Source organism: Meles meles, chromosome 6 (assembly GCF_922984935.1).
Source record: "Meles meles chromosome 6, mMelMel3.1 paternal haplotype, whole genome shotgun sequence".
Classification (NCBI taxonomy): domain Eukaryota; kingdom Metazoa; phylum Chordata; class Mammalia; order Carnivora; family Mustelidae; genus Meles; species Meles meles.
The window spans coordinates 111,529,251-111,554,955 of record NC_060071.1 but is presented as its reverse complement, the minus strand read 5'-3'; the positions used below and the strand labels follow the sequence as shown (position 1 = coordinate 111,554,955).

Genomic DNA, 25,705 nt, shown 5'->3' with positions numbered 1-25,705 from the left:
AAAATGAAAAAAAAAAGAGAAAACCTGTAACCAATTTTGTCAGTTCTTTCAGAAATCACACACTGAATTCCCATATGAATTTCTTCAATAAAGATGGGTAGTGAAATTATTTATAAAAAAAACACACAGTAATCATTTGGCTAAAACTAGTTATTAACACTGGCAGTGTTTTCAAAAAACAATTTTTCCTTAAATAAGATAAATTTAGCTATATATATATATATTTTCTTTTAAATGCCTTAAACTCAAACTCCACCAGTATTTCCTGGGTTGGAGAATTCTAAGAACTCCATGACCTATTTCTCTGACTGCTGTCAGCAGGAGGAATAAAGGCCATTTGTTGAAGGTAGTCAAGCATAATGAACAGAATTGAGCCTCCTCCGTCCAACTTTATTACTATGCTAACCAAAATTTTCTTCTGAATGAGATTTCTAATTTTGTTTGAAGAAAATAACGGAAAAGTTTTCAAGTGAATAATGGAAGTACAAATGAGCTGGTTAGGGCAGAGGCCTGCCTGATTGAGGAAAATTAGCTGGCAGAGAGTAGGAGGGCTGTAGCTATTTTTTTGGATGTGTGATTCAGTTACAATATTAACATACATTACATTATAAACTGTACTCAAATGTAAACTCCTTGAGGGCAAGGACCTCTTCATGTCTTTATAGTTCCAAGATACTTGGCCTAGAACAATGTTTTACAGATAACACTCAATACATCTTGTGGAAAAGCTGGACTAGCGGAACCAATATGTGGCCAAATGGATGGTCACTAAAAGTGTTGGTATAATTCGGATTATTTGAATTACATACTTGATGTATGTAATACATTGTACATACATTGATTTCTTAATGTGGTTAAAAAAAATAAGTGGCTGGAGCAGTACACCAATTGCATAGTACTTTAGAAGCAAGCATTGTAATAAAAAATGTTTGAAATAGTTCTAAAGCTAAATAAGAAAAATACCACTAGGATTTTTTGAAAGTTAATGCTAATACTGAGAACTGCTTCTGTTATCTGTAAAAGTATATTCCTGAAGAAAGTGGAAATTAAGAGAGTTTACTTTGCTAAAATAATAAGAGATCAGTGAAATTTTTTAATGTTAGGGTAACGAGTCTGCTACACAAAATGAATTTCCTATTAAAAGCAGCAAATTGAGTTCATCCTATGAAAACACTTAAACGAAAGTACATTTTGAATGGTATATTATCATACAAGAACTTTCACCCTCCAAAGGAAATAACATACAACATATCAAAAACTTTTGAGGCATTGCCCTGAGATGCTAATTAGCACACAAAAGGGGGTTGGGAGGGCAAGAACTTAAGTGGTACAAAGATGAAGTGCACAACAGAGGTGCCAAAGTGCCTTTTTAAAAGTGTGGTTGGTTCCCACCCCCCCCCTTACCCCCAAGAATCAAGAACACACACAGTCTGCAATTATAATGTACACTTCCTTTTTTACAATGAAAAATTATATATAGTATGGCAATGCTGACTCATGTGGAAAAGATTTAGTCTTCTCAGAGAACACTTCATAGTTTTCTCTCACTTCCAAGCTTCAGCTCAGTACTATTAACTTTAACAAGGAATATCTTAACCTCCTCTCTATTTAAAAACTCCCAAATAAAAAAACAACTCTAAATATGCTGTTATGGTTTGAAATATAGCTTTCCATCACATATTTTTATACTCGTGACTTACAATTTTGCATCTCAAAAGCTAATTCACGGTTTTGAAATTTCTAGAACTAAAAAACTCAGTCTACTTTAAATACTACGGAGCTGGCTTCTTACACTAGGAATTTAGTTGTCAGCGCTAGTAGGTCTAGGAATCACTCTCCACCAGCAGCAGCACTGCGATCCACTGGCGGCACACGGAGGTGGCCTCCCAAGCCGTAACAGAACATCTCATACTTCGCACTTTACCACAGATTTAGACACTGAGCATTTATTTGTAAGTTTGGAACTGGTTCTATAATTCCAACTGTTACGAATTTCTAAAGATAAATAGTATGTGTTTTTCTTCATTCATGCTGGATTGAGTTATAAATTAAATACAATTAAATTACATTGAATCGCCTCACAAATAAGAGGGATAATGGAAAGGTTTTGCTGGTATGTAACTACTTAAATCTGAGACATTTCACATTACCTTGCTCACTACTCCCCTAACTTTACATTAGTTTTAAGGCTATATATACAAGTATGTATATTTCCAAGTTAGGGAAAAAAACCAAATATAACAAAACTGATTATACTACCTTTTATACACAGTTTCAATTTTGTGTTCAATATTGTACTGTAATCTTACATGTTAATAGTTTTCTAGTGGAGAATCTGCCTACTGAATGATTAAATTACACGGCAATAAATACAATATCCAACCTAGACAGACAAAAATACAGAAGGGCACAAAACAGTAGTCTTTTCTGTGTGACAGATTTAAAAACTTACTTTCACATGCTTAATCAGAGGAATTTAAGCCTAAATTAAATTAGGTTATTTTTATATCTACAATTCTTTAAGCTTTGAAAGTTATTTTTAAAGGCCAACAGCTAAATATTAGCAACATGCTATATTTCAAATCACAAATACATCTTAACTACTTGGATTCTAAAGACGGGCCAGTTAAGAATCACAGGCAAACACACTCACACACACACACACACACACACACACCCCTACACACACCCCCACTACAGAGTGTTAGATTGTCAAGCTCTGACAATTATTTTAATTAAACAGTAGGCAAATTCAAGCTGATCCACATCTTAACGAAAAATAAGCAGCCAGAAAGAAATCCATTAAAAAACACATTAAGAAACAACCACAGATTTAAATCTTGTAGTCTTTGTAACGGAAGGGAAACAGTTCCATCCGTGCCTTGAGTAACAGTTATTTCCCAATTAAAAGAGACTAACATCTTTCCCCATGAGAAACTTCTCATTTACAATGGCATGGTGTTTTAAAAGGGCGGGGTAAAGGAGGAATTACACATACATGATTAAATTTCTTGTTTGTTAAATCAAGCTTTATTGATAAATGGAATTCAGAATACCTTACTAGGAACAGCAGCAGGCCCAGCCAATCATGATAGCAAAAACGTGGCAGTCTCCTACGAGGTGTAGGAAGCTGCTGCTTATCAATTAGTAATTCAACGTAAGGACTTTTAAAAGAGGTGCAAAGAATCAAGGCATTTTAGCCCCAAGATTGATATTCTTATGAATATACTGTATTACCTGCAATACTCCTGGCAACAAGGCGAGAACAACCTAGAAGACAGTAAAATGAAGGGACCAGCTTATCAACAGTGCCAACCCCACTGCCAAGACAGTTTTCAGTTAACACCCTGGATGTCCGGCTTTGTAGGATTTTGGAATTCTTCTCCATAATCGTGTGCACATTTGAGCATCTAGCTGACATGGCTGCTGCTCTCCCTGTCCCGACCCCAAGTCCAAACACAACATGACTTGAAAGGACTACGTATCTGTTGCATCACACAACAAGCCAAACATTTTTTGCAACTTTGATAGTGATTTAAAGCAGTTCATAATTAAATATGAGCATTTTGTACAAGGACAATTACACTTTACAAAAAACAAAATCATACAACAAAAATTGCTGGAGTCTGATTTACAACATGAATTATGGTTTGAAATCACGTTTACATAAGTCTCAAATTTACAAAAAAAAAAAAAAAAAAAAAAAATCAGTCCTGGGCTAGCTGTTGTACTGCTGAGTTCTCCGGTGTGGTCCATTCTCACCCACGTCATACGTCCTTCTTTAAAGTTGAGGATGGATGTTTAAAAGGTTCAGGGAAGTTGAGCTGTACTCTCCTTTGGAGGTGAAGGTAAACTCCATGGCTAAATGAGCAGTTTTACCACATGTCATCAGTTGACGTAGAGTCCTTTATAAAAGGAAACAGAGCAGAACAAGGAACTACATTAAAGCTGAAAGGTGCCAAAATACATTACTTTCCGGATAATGCAGAAAGGTAAACTTTTGTAAAGTTCACATTTAGACTGCAAGTGCTTTTAAAGTATGTGTGTCTGGGTATATGAAATATCAGTATTCAATCTGCTCAAAAAACCGTTAGCCCTTTGTTTTGTTTTGGAATAAAATATTTTAAATACAATTTTACCATGAGGTTGACCAAATGTATTTCTAAACCAGTATAATTACTAAAAAAAAATTTATTTTCTTCAATTAAAACCCAATTTACCTCCAGAACACTACTTTATAAACTTTTACTACATAAGACATTAAGGCTTCAAGTAATATGAGATTTGAGGAGGTGTCATAATGCCATTTCTATCTCAGAGCTGTGCCCAAATGATGGTAAGTTAGCACTGTTCTCTGTAAACACCACACTACAACCGAATTCTAACCCGGAAACTTAACTGGAGAATAGGACATTCTAATGTCTTTTTATAGTAGAGTTCTCTACTTCAGCATTTAAATGAAGTATGCGTTTCAGGGTTCTGAAAGTATTTCCAAACATAAAAACTACGTAGTGGAGCTGAGCATTCTGAAGTTCCACTGCGGCTGTTTATAAAACTCAGAATAATTCAAGATTCTGAGCAGAGGTATCATTTCCACCTTCAAAAAAGTCACTTCGTGGAGGCAAACCTTCTGAAGCTGATTGCTTATAGAGGCTTCAAGAAACAAGAAGAATTCAAAAGGACTTTCTTCTTTTCTGAGAGAGGTGGCCATTCACCATGATTATGTCCCCAGTCACTAGAAGTGTGGTGCAGCCAGAGCTCAGAGCAATCGATCAGGGGTGTGTGTAAGAGAATGGGTATAGTGAACAGCTCTGCAGAAACTGGTAGGCAGGATATGTATTTAGAGTGGAGGGGAAGGGAAAGCAGACGGAGCCAAAATGTTACTTACAGTGTCATCATTTTTGTAAGGATTCAGTCTATTGTAAACGGCTTCAATTACATTCCGCCTAAATTTAAAAAAAAATGCAGAAAGTTAATTCTTTAGAACACAGAACTTTAAGAATTCAAAGTTAGGTCCTCATTAAAATGTCAAAGATCATCTTATACTTAGAATTATTTTAATTCTGTTTCTTACTGTCACAACAGGTATCCTCACTTTATTATATATAATAAATTATTATAAGGTATTTGAGACCCAGTGTTAAACGAGAGGTTTAACAGAATTAACAGAAGACTAAAAGTCATGGTTAAAAAAAAAAAAATCAATCTATATATGGTCTACTTCATTTGAACTGGCTTATGTGGTTATGAGTCAGCAATGACGATGCAGTTTTAAGATCTAATACTAATCTATATTCTTCTTAAGAACTGAACGTTAGTTTTGAAGTAGAAGTTTATTTCAAGATCTGCTGTGGTAAAATAATTTAGATAAAGTTTACACTTAAATTTGTTTTTTTGTAATGCCCCCTTTAAAAAACTCTATTAAAGCTAAAATGTCAAATATGACATTTCCCTGCCAAGTCTAGGACATTCTGAATAACATTTTATTAAAACAATCTGTAGTGGTATTTGTAAGTTATAGCCTCCCCTACTTCCAGAATAGATTTGAAGCAATTTCATAGACAGTCATTTCACAGAAAGTCATACTGATGAAAAGGTTTCCAAGAAATAAAACCTTCAAATAGGAATTTTAACAATTACTAGAGAAATGATTATAAAGAACATGGCTACATTTAAAGAACATAGTAGGGAATCAAGGAAATTGTCAATATTATCTTTGTAGGTCCATTATACGGATATCAGAGGTAAAAATGTTTGAATTATAAAAATTTTTTTTGAATTATAAAATTTCTTAAAGTCTCCACTTTAGTTTATAAAGATGTAAAGCTTAATATCTGACAAAAATTAGTTCAGTTCTATGAACTGAAATGCACACATAAAAAGGCAAAAAATGCATCCTCCTATCTTCCCTCTTAACAAAATCCAATCAACCAGGAATCAACAACCAAAAACACTGGGAAAATCAGAGATGTAGAAAAATGGCCTAGATGGAGGAATAGAAAGATGCTCATCCCTGGGGTACTCAAATTTGACTGACAAAATCAAATTAAAATAGTAGCAATAAAAACAACAATCAGAATTTCGTAGTGCTGCGTAATTTAGCTTCAAAAATTGTTTCACTGTATTAATTTACTTTTCCTATAACCCAAGCCTTCACTAAAGACAGCCTTCGGTATAATGAGTTACACATAATGACATTCTGACACCTATTCTAAACGAGCATCATGTATCATTAATAGTGAAAAACACTGAACCACAGGTTAAACATTTTGAACATACGGGTAACTGAATCACTTTAGAAATTAGGTAAGTACATATCTGATCAATTAACACCTTACATTTTTATGTACATTTTATGTACATTTTATGAGATAAATTATTAAGAGTACTCAGAATGTAACTTACTTGCTTGCCAATTCACCCCCTGGTGGGAGGCTGGGGATGTTCTCACTTGCTAATGTGCGCATCACATGGACTAAGTCAGGGACGCCTTCCCCCTGCTTCTTTATGATTTCTGGGGATCAGAAGTACTTTTTTTGTAAGTGTTGTCCAAATTTAATTTAAAAAAAACTGAAACAAAGATAACTTAGGTTTTTAAAGATGGCATTTACCACATCTGAGATTTTCTAAGCTGGTATTAGAAAAAAAAATTAAGTTGACCTTTGAAAATTTATGACAAAGGGATGTACAAAATGATACAACAAAACGAGATACTTTCCAGATTAACTTCAAAGAATGAAAATAAAAGGATAAAAATGTGAAAAAATTTTCATGTTAAAATCAATGTATTACATGATCAAGGATATGGGTATACAAATGAGAATATTCTTAAAATGCCAAACTAGTTACTTCTGAGGAGGTCAATTCCTCTCTTTAGACTAAAAAGAAACATGTCTCCTGAATTTTACACAGATTTAAAAAAAAATAACCAATTTCAAAATTTGAATGGAAAAAAAAACTCTAAGTATATGGGAATTTTTTAATTATATACTAACCAAATCATTTTTAAGTATGTTTATATTCGCAAAGTGATACTTAAGTAGCATGTGCAGGTTAGGTTATATAACTGAATACCACTCACAGCTTAATTTTTGTTTGAAATATCTTTAAACAGTAAATAGATACATAACACTTAAAATTAATTTCAAAACATCCAGTTATTAAATGGGTATAGTGATATGATCTGCAGTGTTGCCACAGAGATGCATACTGTCATTCATACCACAGAACACCAACAATTATGTACAACCAACTTAAATAATTCTCAAACTGTCAAGTATAAGAAGTCTTTACTTGGAGTTTTAGCATATTTCTTCTAAATGCAAGATCATAACAAAGGTATTTGTAATTTAAAAGTTCAAGTTTTGTTTATCTGTTTTAAAGTATTTATACTAAGAAATAAATGCTCTTTGTCATCATTAGGGCAAGAAAATTATCATTCTAGTTCTCAAACTGTAAATACCTTTGAAAATTACAATGCATATAAAGATCCTCCATCCTTCGATCAAGTCTCAAAATACAATTCCTCATTAAAGCCACATATTAAAAGACAGACATTGCTACCCATGTTTCTTTAAATGGCTCAAACTGTCCTTTTGGAATTAAGGCCAAATTTTACCATGATTTTTTTTTTTGGTATTTTTTTTTTTTAAAAAAAAAACAGTCTTAAATCCGAACAAAAAGCAAGGATCTCAGATTTGGTTTGCCAAGTTCCTTTATTGTATAATCTTTAACATCTAGTATTCTACATGGTTCTAATGCTGGAAATCTGCTGTACAAAAATAAAGGGTTTTGATGTTTACCTGAGCTGCACAATTTCACAATCTAAAGCTGTAATACACTTAACATACAGTCTCTGCTAAACCAATACAATTACTGGATAGATAACTAACACAACAGAAATGAACACTGATGAGAAATTTAATCAATGAGAGTATCAGGTCTAAAAAACATTACCTTGATTCATCTATATTTGATGTATCTTACATCTCCTTTATTAAAATATATATTAGGGTATTTTAATTGTGAAGAAATTTACAGGAAAACAAACTCTTTAAAAAAATTAATGTAAGGCTTTAAAAACAGTTAATATCTCCTATTCCACACGGGACAACACATTTAAACTATCTTACCATTAACACTACACTAGCATTGCTTCTTCTGCTTTTAAAAAGGAAAACGATGAATTTTATGAAATATTTCTTAATTGCTCTTGGACTATACATTAATTAGAACTGTAAAAAGACTGAATGCTTTTACTAAAGAATATATGTATAGAAGATATGTTTCCCATACTCACATATAAACACACTCTGCTCTTCCCTACTCCCCTCCACACCACGTCTGAGGGATCCTATCAGTTATCTCCAAATTAGCAACTTTAAAGCTTGGGTAGTCAACAGAAAAGATTTAAAAAGTATGTATGTACAAGTACAATCTTAAATTGGCTTAGATGGACCACAACCTTAAGTGATATAGTTTAAATTATGAGCTGAGTCTTTTAATCACAACCCTAGAGAGTCAAGTATTTTGAAGGGCACAGGTAATAGGAGAGCTAAAAAGGCTTTCCTCTTTTCTATGGCGTGGACAGAGAAGCCAGAAGTATTCAAAGCAAATAAAAGGAGGTTTAGTAGGTCACAGCAATTCTGAAGCCAGGTATTTAAACAAATAAAGAAAGAAAAAAATGTTCAGTGCCTGTTCTGGAAGCTGAATGTAGTATTTTTTACTTAGAACAACTTTTGCAATTAAATAGTTACATTCTACGTTTTAAAATATAGTAGCAATTTTAATTAACATAGTATTTATTTTCTAGTTGCAGTCTTATCAAACCTACCTCAATAAAGAATATGAAATTTGATTTGTGACATAATCTCAAATTGAATGATACAAGTATAATATTTCAATATATGAAAAATATTGAGATTGATGTAAACTGTTCAGGTAGCAATTCTTCCTTGATAAAAAGCAATATAAAACTTAATACTGTAACATAAAATTATATATCTAAAGTAATTATTTAGAACTGCACCAAAAACTTCAAGAGTGTACACTAAAGAGAAAAGTTATAATTCTACAATTCTAAAATGTGATCCTGTTTCATAGTAAATAAAACTAAAGTACTTATTCATTAAATCAATAAGAAAACATATACCCAAGTTACTTTTTTTTTTTAACCCAAGTTACTTTAAAGTGCCAATAAACCACATACCAATTTATCCCAATACATATTCTTACTGTTTCATTTTTCCACTAGCCAGCAGTCTGAACCAATGTGATATGACCTGGTAGCATTCTAAATATTTTACTGCATTATGAATAGTATGTCCAATGAGTGAAATACTAAACAGTACATACACATACTAGATATATTACTACCAAGTGGGGGAGAGCAATAAAAACAAAATAGCAGCTCTAGATAGTACTGAAAGTCAAACCCAATCATGATTCTAATAGCAGACTGATTATAATTGATATCAAACAGTAAAAAGGGAGAAAACAAAATTAAAGTGCATGTTAATTTTAATAATGCAGGCACAGCAGGATATAATAGTGTGTAGGTCAATGCTTACATGCTATTAGATCTTCAACGTGCAAATTCATGACATTAGGAGCCCCAAATGCATTTTAACGCTATCATAGACATGTCAAGTTTTTCTACTTAAAAGAAACTGCAAAATCTACAAGCTTATTGCATATATGCAGCCAAATGGAATTCTCTGGGGAGACTTAGCATTTAAAGCAGTAGCTTCGTAAAAGGTCATTTATATTTTTTCAAGTATTTAAAGGCATTACACTTGAGAGTTACAAACACCTTTCTAGTTGTCTCAAAGTAATCTGCAGAATTATGACAAATATATTCCTGAAATTCCCAACTTATTTCTTGCTTTTATTCAGCATTTGCATTTCTGCCAAGTAGAAACCTAGTGTATCTTCTATTCACGTCTATGTTGTCTTGGTGAGGAAGTTTATGGCTTAGTCAAGAAGCCTTGTAAACAGTTTAAATAAATTTTTAAAAGCTGTGGCAAATGGAAGTTCCTAATAACCAGAATGTAATCTTCAAGTTATTAAAAAAAAAATCCTAAAGACCTTAAATTCATACACATAGCTTTACACAAAAAGATGGTATTCAGATTATCACCATCATAAATAAACTGTTTATAATTAAATAAACCACAAATCAGACTTTCCTGGCATGAAACTACACATGCCAGTGAATTCATCAAGAATTTTAAAGCATACAAACACTTTTTAGCCTTTTTAAACAAAAGTATCCTGAACAGAATATACAGGGTCACACTAGTTCTTATTTCTAATATAACTGTAATAGGACAATCAAAAACATCTGAACAGTTACTACAGAAATGCCCTTTCCCACTTTTGTACACTAAACACTAGATGTCAAAGGCATGTAAAGATCTAAAAGCTAAAATACTAAAGTTTGATTGTGTTGAGGTTTTTCTTTAATAAAGCTACTTATTTTTTGTTAAATGATCCACCTTCTACTCTGCTTTCCAGGTACTTGTCCAATTCTGCCTCCTTCTTCACTGCTTCTGGTGATACTTTGGGTGCATTTGGAAAACAGATCAGTATCACACTCATGTTGTCTCGACTTCCCTGGAAAGAAAAAAGTTGGAGAAATATTACGCTTTCTTCTTGCTCTTTAAAGCCTTGAAAACTTTTACAGCCATGACAATTTCAATTATACTTGTTCTAGTAATGTCATATATACATATATACATATATATATATATATGTTGTGTATATATATATATATATGTTGTGTATATATATATATATATATATATATGTTGTTTTTAAGGAGGAAAAAATATGCATATGTGGAGAGGCACCCCCCTCCCCCAAACACATACAGTGTATATGGTATACAGTATAACCAACACTCCAAAAAATAGGAGAAGCACTACAGGTTAATCTCCATTTTAACAATCATTTTATTTTTAAATGCTATAAAACAAAAATACTACCAAACATTTACTGGTGGCCTACTTAATTTGAAGATACCTAACACAAATACACACACATACACACACACACACACACTCTCTCTCTATCAACAAAACAGAGAATTCCAGAGGATTTGACCTATAGTTACATGTTTACTCAACAAATTTATATTTAAAATAAATCTGGAAGCCAATTAATTTGCTTCATAATAAATATAAATATGGAATTAGTAGTAAAACTAAATATATATAATTTAAAAATCAGTTTAACTTTCATAATTTTAAAAAAATGGCTTAACTTTTAGGAAGTACATTCATTTTCAAAGATACCTATTCAAAATGCTGTAATTAAAATACTTGAATCAATGTCAGCCTCCTCATATTCCCCTCCCTATTAAGAATTAGAGTTAACTTTTACATATTATGTATTTGATTCCTCAATATGGGAAAACTGACCTTATACCGTAAGTTTAAGCAAAGAAATTTAATATCAAAGAAATTTAGTATCAAAAAGAATCTTGGGGGCGCCTGGGTGGCTCAGTGGGTTAAAGCCTCTGCCTTCGGCTCAGGTCATGATCTCGGGGTCCTGGGATCGAGCCCCACATCGGGCTCTCTACTCAGCAGGGAGCCTGCTTCCTCCTTCTCTCTCTGCCTGCCTCTCTGCCTACTTGTGATCTCTGTCTGTCAGATAAATAAATAAAATCTTAAAAAAAAAAAAAGAATCTTGGAGAAAAACAGTATAAAATGTGGCAAGTGATAGGGTACTGAATAATTTTTTAAAATGGAGAATGCAAACAAGATAAATATTAGCTGAGTCAAAACTGACTAGTGTCTGAATGTGACAATTCTCTCCAAGAAAACAGCTTTTAATCCAGCCAACAACTATTTAATTCTCAAGAGCTACAGAGTAAGGCCAATAAATAGATACTACTTTCATGCACACTAAAGGCGACAAAGAGCACAGGCACCACTGTTCAGCTCTCCTCAAATTCAGCAATCAAGAGTTTGCACTATTAAGTCATTGCTTTATTGGTTTTTTTAAACCTATGTGCTGGATGTTACATAAACTTGATTTGTTACATAAACTTGATTTCTAAGTATGATCAGATTTTTAATTAAGATTTTAAGTAGAGCTGGCAGTATGCTTAAAACACCACAAAAAACAGTAAGATGACTTTCTATTTCTGCATGTTGAGAGAAAATCAAATATGCAGTCTCAGAAGAGTTTTACAAAATCAACATTTGTTAGAGGAAAAGAAAGAAAATCAAAGAACAAGTTAATGAAGAGTACAGACAAAAAGTTTAATATCTCAGTAGTCCTATGAGTTAGCTACTACTAGCTCCATTCGATAGCTGAGAGAGGTCAAACAATTTGCCTGAGACTGTGGAGTACAAAAGAGACAGAGGTAAGCCTGACTCAAGGCCTGCCTCTTCAGTCTGCTTCCTCTTGCTTCAGCTTCCACATCGGTAAGATAAAGGGGCTGAGCTGGCTCATCTCCGTACATGACCCCTTTGATCATCCCAACAACCCCATGAGACAGGGGGATAACATCTCTTACCTTTTTTACAGTTAAAGAAACTGATTTTCCAGACAGCTCAAACAGCTTACCTGAAGTCATACTCAGTCTCATACCAAGTTCTTCTGACTCCACGTTCAAGGCTATTTTTATTATATCAAACCAAGTAATCACTAAATTCTCTTTGTTGCTGCTACAGATTGATTAGACTATAGTCTCAAAGTACTTCCATGAATGTATGGCAATATCATATGATAAAAATAAAATATTAAAATTCTAAAATGCTTTTCATTTATTAGACACAAAGGCCTAACCCTCCCCCATGCCTTTCCTTTTAAGACATGCACTCTGATACAGTCTTTTTGCCTTTGATAATCTCCCACAATATTAAAAAGCTGAGGTAGTCCTGGTTACTAAAAGACCATTTAGATTATAATTCTTGCATATTGGGTAATTTCTTTCTTAAAAAAAAATGTCCCTAAATTTTCATAATTGGTAAAGAGTATCCTACAGTTTTGTGCCAAGAATTTATTTCTGAGAACTACAGTTTCTATAAAGATTAAATACTAGAGTAACAGTTAAGATGACATAAAACCATTTTTATCTCTTAAAAGAAAGTCTAACTACCTTATACAAACAGGTGTCGACTACTTCATTGCAAACTTTCTCAAGGTCATCAGTGACTTCAAGTCTGGATCTTACAAAATCACAGAGCTCTTCATTTCCCATAACATCCCAAATACCATCACATGCAAGGATAATGAATTGATCATCTTCTTCAGATCTTTCAATATCATGGACTTCAGGCTCTGGTGAGACAAGCTGCTCTGTAGGACCTTTTCCATGGACACACTTGTAATCAAAGTCCCCAAGGGCCCTCGATACAGCCAGAGAGCCATTCACACGCTGAATCATGACAGAACCACCTGCATTCTGAATTCGTTCTTTTTCCAATGGATTACTTGGTTTGTGATCTTGTGTGAAGAAGTGAACTTTCCTGTTTCTACAAAGTAAACCTCTCGAGTCTCCACAGTTAATGAAATAAGTATGTTGAGGAGAAATTAAGACACCCACAGCTGTTGACCCACTTCTATCTGCACCATGTTTCTTCTCTGACATAACTCTCATGTGTTCATCAATCTCCAGAAAACCTGTTCTGATTCCATTCTTTACATTTTCCACAGAAGGTGCTCCTGCAGACCCTTTAAAATCCTGGTTATTGGTGATGTGATCTAACAAATGCTCACAGCAGTATTTGGCAACCTGAGAACCAGCATGCCCATCATACACAGCAAAGAATGACCATGTTTCAAGTCCACTTGGCAAACCGATCACAGCCGTATGTGCATCCTCCATTTCAACTCGCCAACCTTGCATGCTGCTTAGCCCATACCGCAACCCATTACCCTGCCCCTGGGCATTATGTTTTTCCATCTTTGGCTTGTCTAAAAATGCTCCCATTATGTCTTGATATTCTAGGTCTGCAAAAGAAGAGAAACAGGAAAGTTAATAACTATCTTATATACAAAATACAGATCCAACAATCTTTTTAAGAGTGAAAAAGATACAAAGAAGGCTTCAAATAAGAAGTCACAACTCTTATAAGCAGACACTCCTTGTGTTGCTGACTTGGAACCTAGAGATTGAAGAGGCCATCAGGCACAGGTTAGAATGAACAACAGGCAGAGAAACCTAAGCATCAGAATAAAAGTAGCTGACCTGACACTCCCCCACCAGGCACAACCACTTGAGGTGGAAAGGAGACTGGCAGTGGTCATCAGCTTACAGGAACCAGGCCAAGTGTTTCAAGATGCAATGAGTATGTGAATCTCTTAGGGAATCTCAGACCTAAATTATATGTGTATGTTAATCCAGAAAAAGCCCAATGAATTCATAACATACCAAAAGCCTACTAATTCAAACATCTTGGTTGAACATTTAGGATTTTCCAGTTTTATTCTAAACTACCTAGAGTTTTATTGCTACTATATGAACCGTCTGAAAAAGTAAAAAATGACCTACTCACAATGATCCAAATTCACACACTCATTCCTTTAAGCCTTTGCTCATGTCACTCCCCTTAACTGGAATCCCCTGCCCCTCCTCCCTACTTAGAGAAAAATGTATATCCATCTCTTAAAGTCTAGATGAAATTCTACCTTCTCCACAGGTTTTTCAGTCTCTGACAAAGCCATTACGTTATTAAATTATCACAAGGAGTACAACCTCAATTATCAAGTTGCAAAGCAATTATACACAAATACAACATTGCTTATTACATATAACAAAACCAGCCTATTGTGATCTGCTGACGCCCTATTACTTTAGCAGTAATAACATGAATCATTATTATTAGTATATGCTATGACCATTAGGTATTAACAGTAAAGGAGACTAGAAGGCCTAGAAGCAGCCATGTGGACAAGGATTAGCTAATGTAATCCTTTCCCAATAATCAAAAGCTAAAAACTCTGGTCTGAAATGGGCCCACACAATGCAGGGGGATGGACAGTTGGTTAGAACTTAGGTTGACCTTTACTTGAGCAAAACCCAGGAATGTAGAGACGTGGGGTACAAATCATCAAATAAGTCACAACTGAACTCAAACCAAATTGAAAGAAGGCTAGAATTAAATTTAATGGAGGTAAAACGGGGAGGCAAAACAGGGCTTAGGTAAAAGTACCTAAGCATGCAGTTATGAGACTAAGGGATTGATGATATTAGTAAGGCTAAGCTTTGAGAAGAAGTTGGGAGAGAAAAGGTTAAGAAAAATTCCTTAGGAAGGTCACAGTATCCCAGTAGCCTTTCCCCCCCTTCTTCTCCTACCAGGGCCAAACCTATATACAGGAAGAGAAGTCTGGCTGATTAGTGTGATAAAATAATCTCCTGCCTACTCCTCTGTCCCCTATTACAATTCCACCAATGAAGGTAAATAATGAAAACTAGTCATCATTTACTCCTTATGGCAGTATTCATCAGATTACCAGATACCAAGCTGATATATATTATTATGACAAGAGTGCTTTGACAGGACAAAGGAATAACATAATGATGGTAACACAATAGCAGAAAATGTTTAAGAATAAGTCTAAATCATTCATTCTGAACAACCCTCTAAAGTGAGTAATAGTATCTTCAATTTGTAGATGAATCTCAGTGAGACTAAAGAACTTGGCCAAGGTAACTCAACTGATAAATTTAGAGGAATCAAGACTCTAATTCAAGCCTCTCTGAATCTAAAGCACCATTTACTACTAAGGCAACCGTCTTGATCATGGATATACAAAAGAATTATTTATGGACTTTTTGAAAAATTACAATTAACAAATCAGAATTTCCAGGGTAGGGTTGGAACCAAGGCACCTGCATATCTATAAAAAAGATTAGATGAGATGCCTAGATAGTACATGTAGATGGCTAGATGATGACTGAGCCATTGTGAAGTTAAGTCATCTGCTGAAGGTCAACAGCAATTTGCCTCATCTCTGTACCTCAATTCCTTTAGCTAGGCTAAAGGGAAGGAGAGAGATATAGTTAAGATGCTTGATAATCTAGCATTCCTTGTCTGTACAATGAACATATTTATACTTACCTCTGAATGTTGCTTCAAGATTTAAATGAGGTAGGCAAAAATAAGGTATTCAGCGAACTATTTAATTATTACTACATTCCTACATATATAGTCACATTAGATTCTGGTATTACCTAACATGGAATTTACTTTCTTTTTTTAAATAAGAGAATAAACTTTTTTTTTTTTTTTTAAAGATTTTATTTACTTATTTAACAGACAGAGATCACAAGTAGGCAGAGAGGCAGGCAGAGAGAGAGGCAGGCAGAGAGAGCCCTGCTGAGCAGAGAGCCCAATGCGGGGCTGGATCCCAGGACCCTGAGATCATGACCTGAGCTGAGGGCAGAGGCTTAACCCACTGAGGCACCCAGGCACCCCTGGAATTTACTTTCTTTTGCAGAAAAGCCCATTAGCTATTTTCCAGATGTACATATAAAACTAACAAATAAATAATTATTTGAAGACAGGGTAAAATTTCTAAAAACAAAACCCGAACTTTTGAAAAATATGTATTAGAGATGTGAAAATGTAACAAACCAAGCCAGCCATCTGATAAAATTTTAGGTCCAGCCCATAGCAACTATAAAAATATACATCAAGGACAAATTAGTAATTTAGTGGTTGGACTTTCACATAGTGAAAATAGACAATTCAGAAATCTTACCTCCTGGGATTCTGAGTAATTTGTAGAATCCTAGTGAAGCAGCCAACAATAGCTACATAAATACAGCAGATGGTTATGTAAATATAATACCAGAAATTACTTACTTATAAATAATATGTTTACATAGTCATCTTTCAGAAGTGGACTACTAATTATGTAGTCAAATTATTAAATTGGCATCTGTCTATAAATAGTAAATCCCAAGGGGTTTAATTTGCCCAAGAAAGCTTAATCTAGTTTCTGAGAGAAATTCTAGTTCTTGCATTGTCTAAAATCTCCTCTGAGCACATGCTGGATGGATCTCACCACAACACTAGCTTATCAGTTGATCTGAACTTTTCAAAACAAAATACTATGATAATCACAAGACTGAACTCCTCTTTGATATAACCAGAAATTTTGGTGAACATTTTTTGTCTTTGAAAACCAAACTAACTCTTAAATTGAAAAATTCTAAGGCTGGGCCAGGAAGTCATTCATTAAAACTCAGTCATTGGCTTTTATTGAGCAAAATGATCTCATAATCATAGCAGAAAGTCTTAAACCTGTTATTTGGTTTACTCTGCTTATAAATCCCCCGAATAAAAGATCTATATATTCAACAAATTAGCCCAGAAATAAGAGTTACTCAAGTGACAGTTTGAGCAGTCTCCTAGTAAAAAAAACCTGAGGAATAAAACCATATAAGGCTTTTTTCTGTTTACCTATGGGGACACAAACTAATATAGAACTCCTCCAGGGTCCACAAACAGAGGACAAAATAAGACATGTAAACAATGTGGAGAAATTATATTTTAAAGATTAGGGGAAATGGGGGGGTTATATACAAGAGAGACTAGGAGCTCCTTGGGAAAGAGGGGAAAAATGGAACAATACACAACAGTGTACACAATATGGCAAAATTCAAGTCATTTGCAGTGGGGATGTGAGATGTAAACTCTCCATTGCTACCAAATATTTAGCGTATTCTACATTGCCCACTAATGCTTATGTGTGAAGAGACTTTGTCAAACGTGAAGACAAATGTTCACCTGACCTCTAAAATGCACATTTACTGAACGATAGGATTTATAAGTTGTTTTGTTTTTTTTTTAAAGATTTGTTTATTTGATACAGAGAGAGAGCTAGCAAGAGAGACAGCTAGCAAGAGAGCACAAGCAGAGGGAGAAGCAGGCTCCCTGCCAAGCAAGGAGCTCCATGCAGGCTGGAGTCCTGGGATCAGGTGGTGAGCTGAAGGCAGACTGACTGAGCCACCCAGGTGCCCCCTGAATGATAGGATTTAACCAATACACTGCAGAGCTGGGGTTCAGTGAAAAAACACAGACCCCTTGTGGCTGTATCTCTGCAAAGGATAATTTAGAATACACAAACTACTTTTAACTTCCCAAGTTTTATGATATGGTAATTCATAAATTGTATTTTGTAATCCAAGGCAGCCACATCAAAGTTATTTATGGTAATGACAAATAAGTGCATTGACAAAACTTTATACCAATTTGAGAAAGGAAAAAGGCTAATCTTTGGGTAATTTTTCTCTCATTTGAGTCTGAAATTTCTCATTGACCTTTATTTAAAAAAAAAAAAAAATGATTATAGAGGGGTACTTGGGTAGCGTAAATGGTGAAGCATCTGACTCGATTTCGGCTCAGGTCATGATCTCAGAGTCCTGACATTGAGCCCTGCGCTTAAGATGCTCTCTCCCCCTCTCCCCTTGCCCTCCTCTCTCTCTCTCAAAAGGAAAAGAAAAAGAAAAAGATTACACGTATTTATATTTACAATTAATTTTGATTAACTTGTAAAACACATCAGAGCCAAAATGTAGAAATGGTCTAAATCTATTTTACAAATGAGAAAGCACACATTCGCTGAAGGTCACAAAGCTGGTTCAACAGTAAAAGCTGAGAATAGGAACTTATGTTTCTGGAACTTTACTGCAATTCTATAAATCCTGCCCTGTGTACTTACTTGCAAATGAAGTTAATGGGAATCTAAAAACAGGCTTTTTAAAGGCCACACATAAGTAGGGAAGATTGTCACAGAACAATGCTGAAACTCCCTTAAGTGCCATTTTTTCCTCTGCCTACTCTAACTTCTTTTCTAAATTTCTATACTGCCAAAGATAAAGCATGAAAAAAAGGAAAGGTAAAGAGAAAAGGGAATAAAGCAATAAATCTAAACTTTGTTTTTTTGCCTGGGACTGAGGGAAAACCAGAGTGAATAATTTCTGGCAAAGCTAATCTCAAATACTCAGGGGCTAAATAAAATGTAGTAATGAGCAAAGAAAAATAAGAGGATATATTTTTAAAAGTTCAGAAGTTATAGGGGAGAAGGGGACACACACCTCAATATTCATTATCTCCAAACTAAAAACAACCCATTAAGATATGAGATGACACTAGGGACACCTGGGTGGCTCAGTTGGTTAAGCATCTGCCTTTGCTCAGGTCATGATTCCAGCATCCTGGGATTGAGTCCCACATCCGGCTCCTTGCTCCGCAGGGAGCCTGCTTCTCCCTCTGCCTCTGCCTGCCTCTCTGTCTGCCTGTGCTTGCTCTTGCTCCTCTCTCTCTCTGACAAATAAATAAATAAAAATATTTTAAAAAAAGATATGAGATGATACTCAATGAATGAAACTACAGGCTGTCAACTTTAAATAAGTAAATAAATAAATAAATAAAGGCACTCTAAAGGTAGGTACATGGAAATGAAAAACAATTACTGAACTAAAAATTACAACAGAGAGAATGAATAGCCAACTGGATACCATGGTGGGGGGGATCAAACCAACAAATGAGATCACCTTAAGGTATTCTTTTAGAACTCAGGTCTTTCTTCATCTTGTTAATTCCAACATACAAACCCACCCACATCCGTACCCATCCTATCGCCATACCTTTCTGTTATAAAAGAGGGCTCTGTGCTCTCACTTAACATAAATCCCTCTACTAGAGCTTTGAGGCCCATGCTTCAAAGGAATCTTATACTACTTACATGTCTTCTCTGGAACCTTACACTATTATCCTCTTCTTCTTTATATTTAACCTCTCCTTTTCAACTGGAGTACAATTTTTAAAGACACTCAGATGTCAACCATTACTAATTAAGTCTTTATGTAACTCCTTCTCCTATAGCTACCCTTCTGTTTTTCCCTTCCCTTTGGAGTTTAACTTCTTAAACACACGTGTTTATGCTCCACACTGCTGCATGGCCATCCCACCAAAATAAGCTCCTCCAAGTTGCTTAATCCAGTGGACAATTTTAGTCCTTGTTTCATTGCTTACAACAGCATTCGACATTCCCTCTTCCAACTTCCCACTGGCTTTTCAAGATGCTACACACTCTCAGCTTTCCTCCTGCCCCTGGCTTTTCCATCCTTGTTCCCTTTGCAGGCCCATCTTCATCTTCCAAGCCATTAAATACTGACATTCAAGGCTTAGACCTAAGCCCTTTTCTCACTTTATGTTGGCTTCCAAACTACTATTCATGTGTATGGGGGAAAGGGAACTGGATGATATTTTAAAATACACAAGTATTTACAAGTGTATACAAGTATACACTCATAATTTTTTAATGAGAAATCCAGCCAAGCAAACATTTACTCACTGTGTTTTAAAACTAAGTTCATCTCTATGACTTGTCATTTGTTTAACTCTTAAATAACCTGCTTCTTAAAAATAATCTAAAAAACAAAATCCCATATATAAAGTAAAAAGAAGTTGGGAAATTGCCCACTTATCCAATTTAATACTACGGAGACACCCCCTTTATGTGTATAAATACAAATACCTTTCATAAGATTAAACTTAAAAAGTTAGAGATGTATCCAATATATGACTTTGGACAAATCCTAATTTAGCTTAACTTCTAACTCTGGAGACAAGAATGATTAGCCACTTTCAGAACAATTACCTTGTTCTGAGAAATGCAAAAGCAAGAAGCCCAAAGTTCTGGGCACCTGGGTGGCTGAGTAGGTTAAGCAGCTGCCTTCGGCTCAGGTCAAGATCTCAGGGTCCTGGGATCCAGTCCCTCATCGGGCTCTCTGCTCAGCGGGGACCCTGCTTCCTCCGCTCTCTCTCTCTCTGCCTGCCTCTCTGCCTACTTGTGATCTCTGTCTCTGTGTCAAATAAATAAATAAAATCTTTAAAAAAAAAAAAAAAAGAAGCCTAAAGTTCTAAGAGTACCTAGGTAAATGGCATCAGTAAATAATACTTCAGTCTAAAATCATGCTGATGAATTCCACTTAAAAATATTTATTCTTAATACCAAGATAAAGATTATGAGATAAAATTATTTTACAACAGAAGAGTCAACTTGCAGAGAATGAAAAAAGAAAAAACCAGTTACCAACTAGGACTACAAGCTGGTAGCCTGAATTTGATCTTCACATACATTTTTAGCCCTTGCCCCTAAACAGGAGCATTCTCCAGTGCCGCGACTACTCCTTACAGACCATGTGGCATCTGAGTTTGCATCATTTGAGAAAGAGGACAATACATACAATCCATGAGAATTTACTCTAATCTGGTTTTTCATGAAGTGGCCACCTCATCTCAAAGTAGCAAAACAAAATGATACCTGTAAAAGGCTGAATAATGGCTTCAAAGGTACCAGGTCCGAATCCTATAAATATCACCTTATTTGGAAAGAGTCTTTGCAGGCATGGTTAGGTAAGAAACTTGCAATGAGGGGATTATTTTGGGTTATATATTGGGGCCCTTAAATGCAATCTCAAGCACCCTTGAAAAAGAGGCAGAGGAAGAATTCTCACAGAGAAGTGTAGAGCAAAGAGAGATTTGAAGATGCTAGCCCTTGAAGATCACAGTGACATATAGCTACAACCCAAAGAATATTGCATTCTTCCTAAAGCCTCCAGAGTGAACACACTCCCACCAATACCTTGACTTTGGCCCAGTGAAACTAATTTTGGACTTATGCTCTCTAGAATGGTCAGAGAATAAATGCATATGACAAATAAGAAACTAGAATATAAGAAGTATTAATAGAGCTAAGGAAAGAAATTTTAAGAGATTAAAAATTACTGGAATGTTTTAAAATGGCATGAAAAACAATTAACGAGCAAAGAACCTATAGAAAACAATCTGCAAGGGGTAAAATTTAAAATAAGAGAAAAATCATCCTATATGCAGGTAGGAATAAAGAGATACGAGTGGATTAAAGATAAAAACAATGCAGATGCAACAATTTAATTAGTATACTGTAAAAAGAAAATCAAATAATGGAGAAAAAATAGAACTTCAAAGAAAAAAGAAATTAATCCAAAACTGAGTGAAAAACTGAACTGATGATTGAAAGTGTTCATCAAGTTGTAATTTTAGTAGAAAATGATCAATACCAAAGTACCGATAATGAATTTCAAGAATATAAGAATTTAGGAAAATGAAGCATGCCAAAAAATAAAAACAAAAACAAATCAGCCTGGCCTCAAACTTCTTTGTCACAGGATATGCAATAATGAAGTAATGGCTATAGATGTTGAGAGAAAAGAGGGATATTCCCAGAATTCCATACCCAGCAGAGCTGGCATATACATGTGAAGGTAACAGAAAAGACAACATCAACTATGCCAACACTAAAAAAGTATCATCCAGGGGGCCTGGGTGGCTCAGTCAGTTAAGTGGCCAACTCTTGATTTCGGCTCAGGTCATGATCTTGGGGTCCTGGGATAAAGCCCGACGTCAGGCTACATGATCAGTCGAGGAGTCTGCTTGTGGATTCTCTCTCCTTCTCCCTCTGCCCCTCCCCGTGCTCAAGCTCTCCTTCTCTCCCTCTCTCTCAAACAGATCTTTAAAAAAAAAAAAAGGTATCATCCATGTACCATTCATGGAAAACCTATTTAAAGGAAGATTAATGCCGGGGTGCCAGGGTGCCAGGGTGGCTCAGCTGGTAAAGTGGCTGCCTTGCCCCACATCCGGCTCCCTGCTCAGCGGAGAGTCTGCTTCTCCCTCTGCCTCCCGCCTGCTGCTCCCCCTGCTCAGGCTCTTGCAGGTGTGTTCTCTCTCTCTCTCAACTAAATAAAATCTTAAAAAAAAAAAAAAGATTAATCCAGTATTGTCAAAGGAGTAAAAAAAAATATGCTTCTCATAGGTAGGAGACTAAACTGCCACCTTTCTAAAGGATATGTAGGACATACATTAATTTTAAATGTTGACTTCCACTTAAATAATTTTCTATACTCACATTCTGAAGTGCCCTTCTATTCCAAAAGTATTTTTAAAATAAATGGACTATAAAACAAAATTAAGAAGACCAAACCACCTGCTAAAGATAAACTCTTAAAATACAAAGCTTTTTGTGAAGCTAAAACTATACGAGCCTCCTGGGTTCAACTAACAGAGATGGATAAAAGTCTACATCCTACAGGGATAGTAACAGAAATTAAAAATGCCCTGTGCAAAGCTGGGATAGAACTCAAACTCACTGAAACTCATGCCTGGAGTGAAGGGGGTCTGCTGCCTATAAAAGGAGCTGGAAAAAGCTACTTGTTAACCATAACCTGGAGCTATAGTTTAGATGAAATTAGGTGCCAGTGAGCAGAAGAGTATAGCTCTTTTAGTTTGTGTCTTTTCTTGGAGCGATAAACCTGAACTTGATCTTATCAAGAATCAGGAACCACACCTCCAATGTAAGACACAGTTTCAGACTGGGCATCCCAGGGCCAAGATGTAGACACATGCAAAAACATGGATAAGAAGGGTGAAAACAAAGAAAACAAAACAAAAAACTTCCATTTAATGAGCGAACACAAAACCAAAGTCCAAAACACATGAGGAAAAAAAAAACTGTGATGGAGAGCCAACAAAATCAACGACCGTAGGAATTCAAACTAGAAGGAAAAAACAACAATCTGAAAATAAAATGTGTGTTTAGGATCCTTCCAAAATTAAAAAAGACAATAGACTTGAAGAGGAAAAAAATTTAAAACAGTTAGAAATCAAACCAGAATAGGTGGCTATTAGAGACAGCGAGAACCTGAAAATGAGAAAAATATTCACTGAGAAATAAAAACTGAGACACATGAACTCTAGCTGGATAAAGTCAAGGGGTTAATTAGTAAATTGAAAAATGATACTGAGGAACTGCCTAGAAAATAACACAGAGATTAAAAAGGAATACTGGAAAAGCAATATTACAAAATACAGGGGTGCCTGGCTGGCTCAGTGGGTAGAGATTATGACTCTTGATCTTGGGGTTGTATGTTCAAATCCCACATAGGAGGTAGAGATTACTTAAAAATAAAATCTTTAAAAAAAAAACAAAGAATAATATAAAAGTTAAATTATTTCTAGAATTGAAGATAATGCATCTTTAGATCAACAATATATTTCAAAGAGTACTTCCACATAGCACAACATACGCATACCTCCTGGGCATAGAGGAATGTGCTCAAGATACCAAGTATGGTAGAACAAATACTAATATTTATTCCACGATTAAAAAACAGAGCTCTGGGGCGCCTGGGTGGCTCAGCCCTTAAGCGGCTGCCTTGATTCCCGTCCCTGGGATTGAGCCTGCATCATGCTCCTTGCTCAGCAGGAAGCCTGCTTCTCCCTCTCCAACTCCCCCAGCTCCTGTTCTTTCCGGCTCTGTCTGTCAAATAAATAAATAAATAAATAAAACCTTAAAAAAAAACATACACAAAAAAGCAGGGCTCTGTCCTGCACATTATTTTACATATATTAACGTAATCACTGCTACAAACCCATACAATACAGATACTATCTCACTATGTCTGCTTAGAACTTGTCCAAGGTCACAAGTAAATAGTGGTGACAGGACACAGAAAAGGAATCTTTTTAAAAAAACTGGTAGGGAGAAAAATTATATACAAAGGCCTAACAACTAGGTAGAAACCAAACTTCTCAGAGATCCAAATTTCATAATACAATGAAATATACTGAAGGTACTAATAGGAAGCAGGGGGTTACCTATTAACCAAAACTTCTTTATTCGCTTAAGAAAAAACGAAAGTAATGTATAAAATATACTTTCAGATAAAAATTACAGACATTACAGGCCATCCTGTAAAGATTACTAAAAGATATACCTTAGCAAGAAGAAAGGTAATTCCAGGAGTGAGATACAAGGAACAGTAAGGACAGTGAAATATTTGGCTGATTAAAGTAGGTATTAAATATAAAAAAGAAAATGAAATCTTTAGGCTACAAAATGAGTAATTGTACAGAGTTATACAGATGATGAAGGAATGTTGTGTTTAATCAAATGTGAGCACATAGGAAAAAAATCACCATATATACAAGGACACAGGCTGCAGTGAATAGGAATAACATAACAAATACAAGATATAAAATAACTATGAAATGTTTAACAAGATTTTTCACACAAACACACACACCAGGAAAATGAGAAGAAATTATTTAAAAATTTATTTCGGAGAAAACTGGGAAAGAATTAATGCCACCTTTGGAAATTAAAAACATTGATATTAAAATTTCAAAGGATGACAACAGATTAGAAACAAATGCAATAAATGTAGTTCACTGAGTTGAAGAAAAAAAAAATAAAATTATGTTCACTTCAAAAAACTTACAACCAAAGGATGAGGGGGGTTAGGAGAAAAAGAAAATCAAATTTTCCAACAAAAGTTAAGTAGTATCAATAGTCCACAGAAATAGCTCTAAGAAATGTTAAGAGTTGGACTTTGTAGTGCTTCTGAAAGTCCAAGAACTATTAACTTATCTCTCTGCTGATGACAACTCCCTAGAACATGGCTCTGGTAGTACAAGAATTCTTTTTTTTTTTTTTTTTTTAAATATTTTATTCATTTGACAGAGAGAAATCACAAGCAGGCAGAGAGGCAGGCAGAGAGAGAGGAGGAAGCAGGCTCCCTGCAGAGCAGAGAGCCCGATGCGGGGCTCGATCCCAGGACCCTGAGATCATGACCTGAGCCGAAGGCAGAGGCTTTAACCCACTGAGCCACCCAGGCGCCCCAAGTAGTACAAGAATTCTT

The 25,705-nt window shown here is 35.1% G+C and overlaps 1 protein-coding gene across 2 annotated transcripts in view; it reads right to left on the bottom strand.

Moving 5' to 3' along the window:
- Positions 1–223: 223 nt before the first annotated feature.
- The window catches only part of PPM1A (protein phosphatase, Mg2+/Mn2+ dependent 1A), a 41,335-nt gene continuing 15,853 nt past the window's right edge, over positions 224–25,705 (bottom strand). For both annotated transcript variants that reach the window (XM_046007353.1, XM_046007354.1), the window contains exons 2-6: positions 13,109–13,962; positions 10,497–10,614; positions 6,406–6,514; positions 4,889–4,946; positions 224–3,905 (exon numbers count right to left, since the gene is read on the bottom strand). In XM_046007353.1, coding sequence (XP_045863309.1) covers positions 3,876–3,905; positions 4,889–4,946; positions 6,406–6,514; positions 10,497–10,614; positions 13,109–13,942 — 1,149 coding nt within the window. In that variant the 5' untranslated portion in view covers positions 13,943–13,962 and the 3' untranslated portion in view covers positions 224–3,875. The remainder of the gene's footprint in view (positions 3,906–4,888; positions 4,947–6,405; positions 6,515–10,496; positions 10,615–13,108; positions 13,963–25,705) is intronic.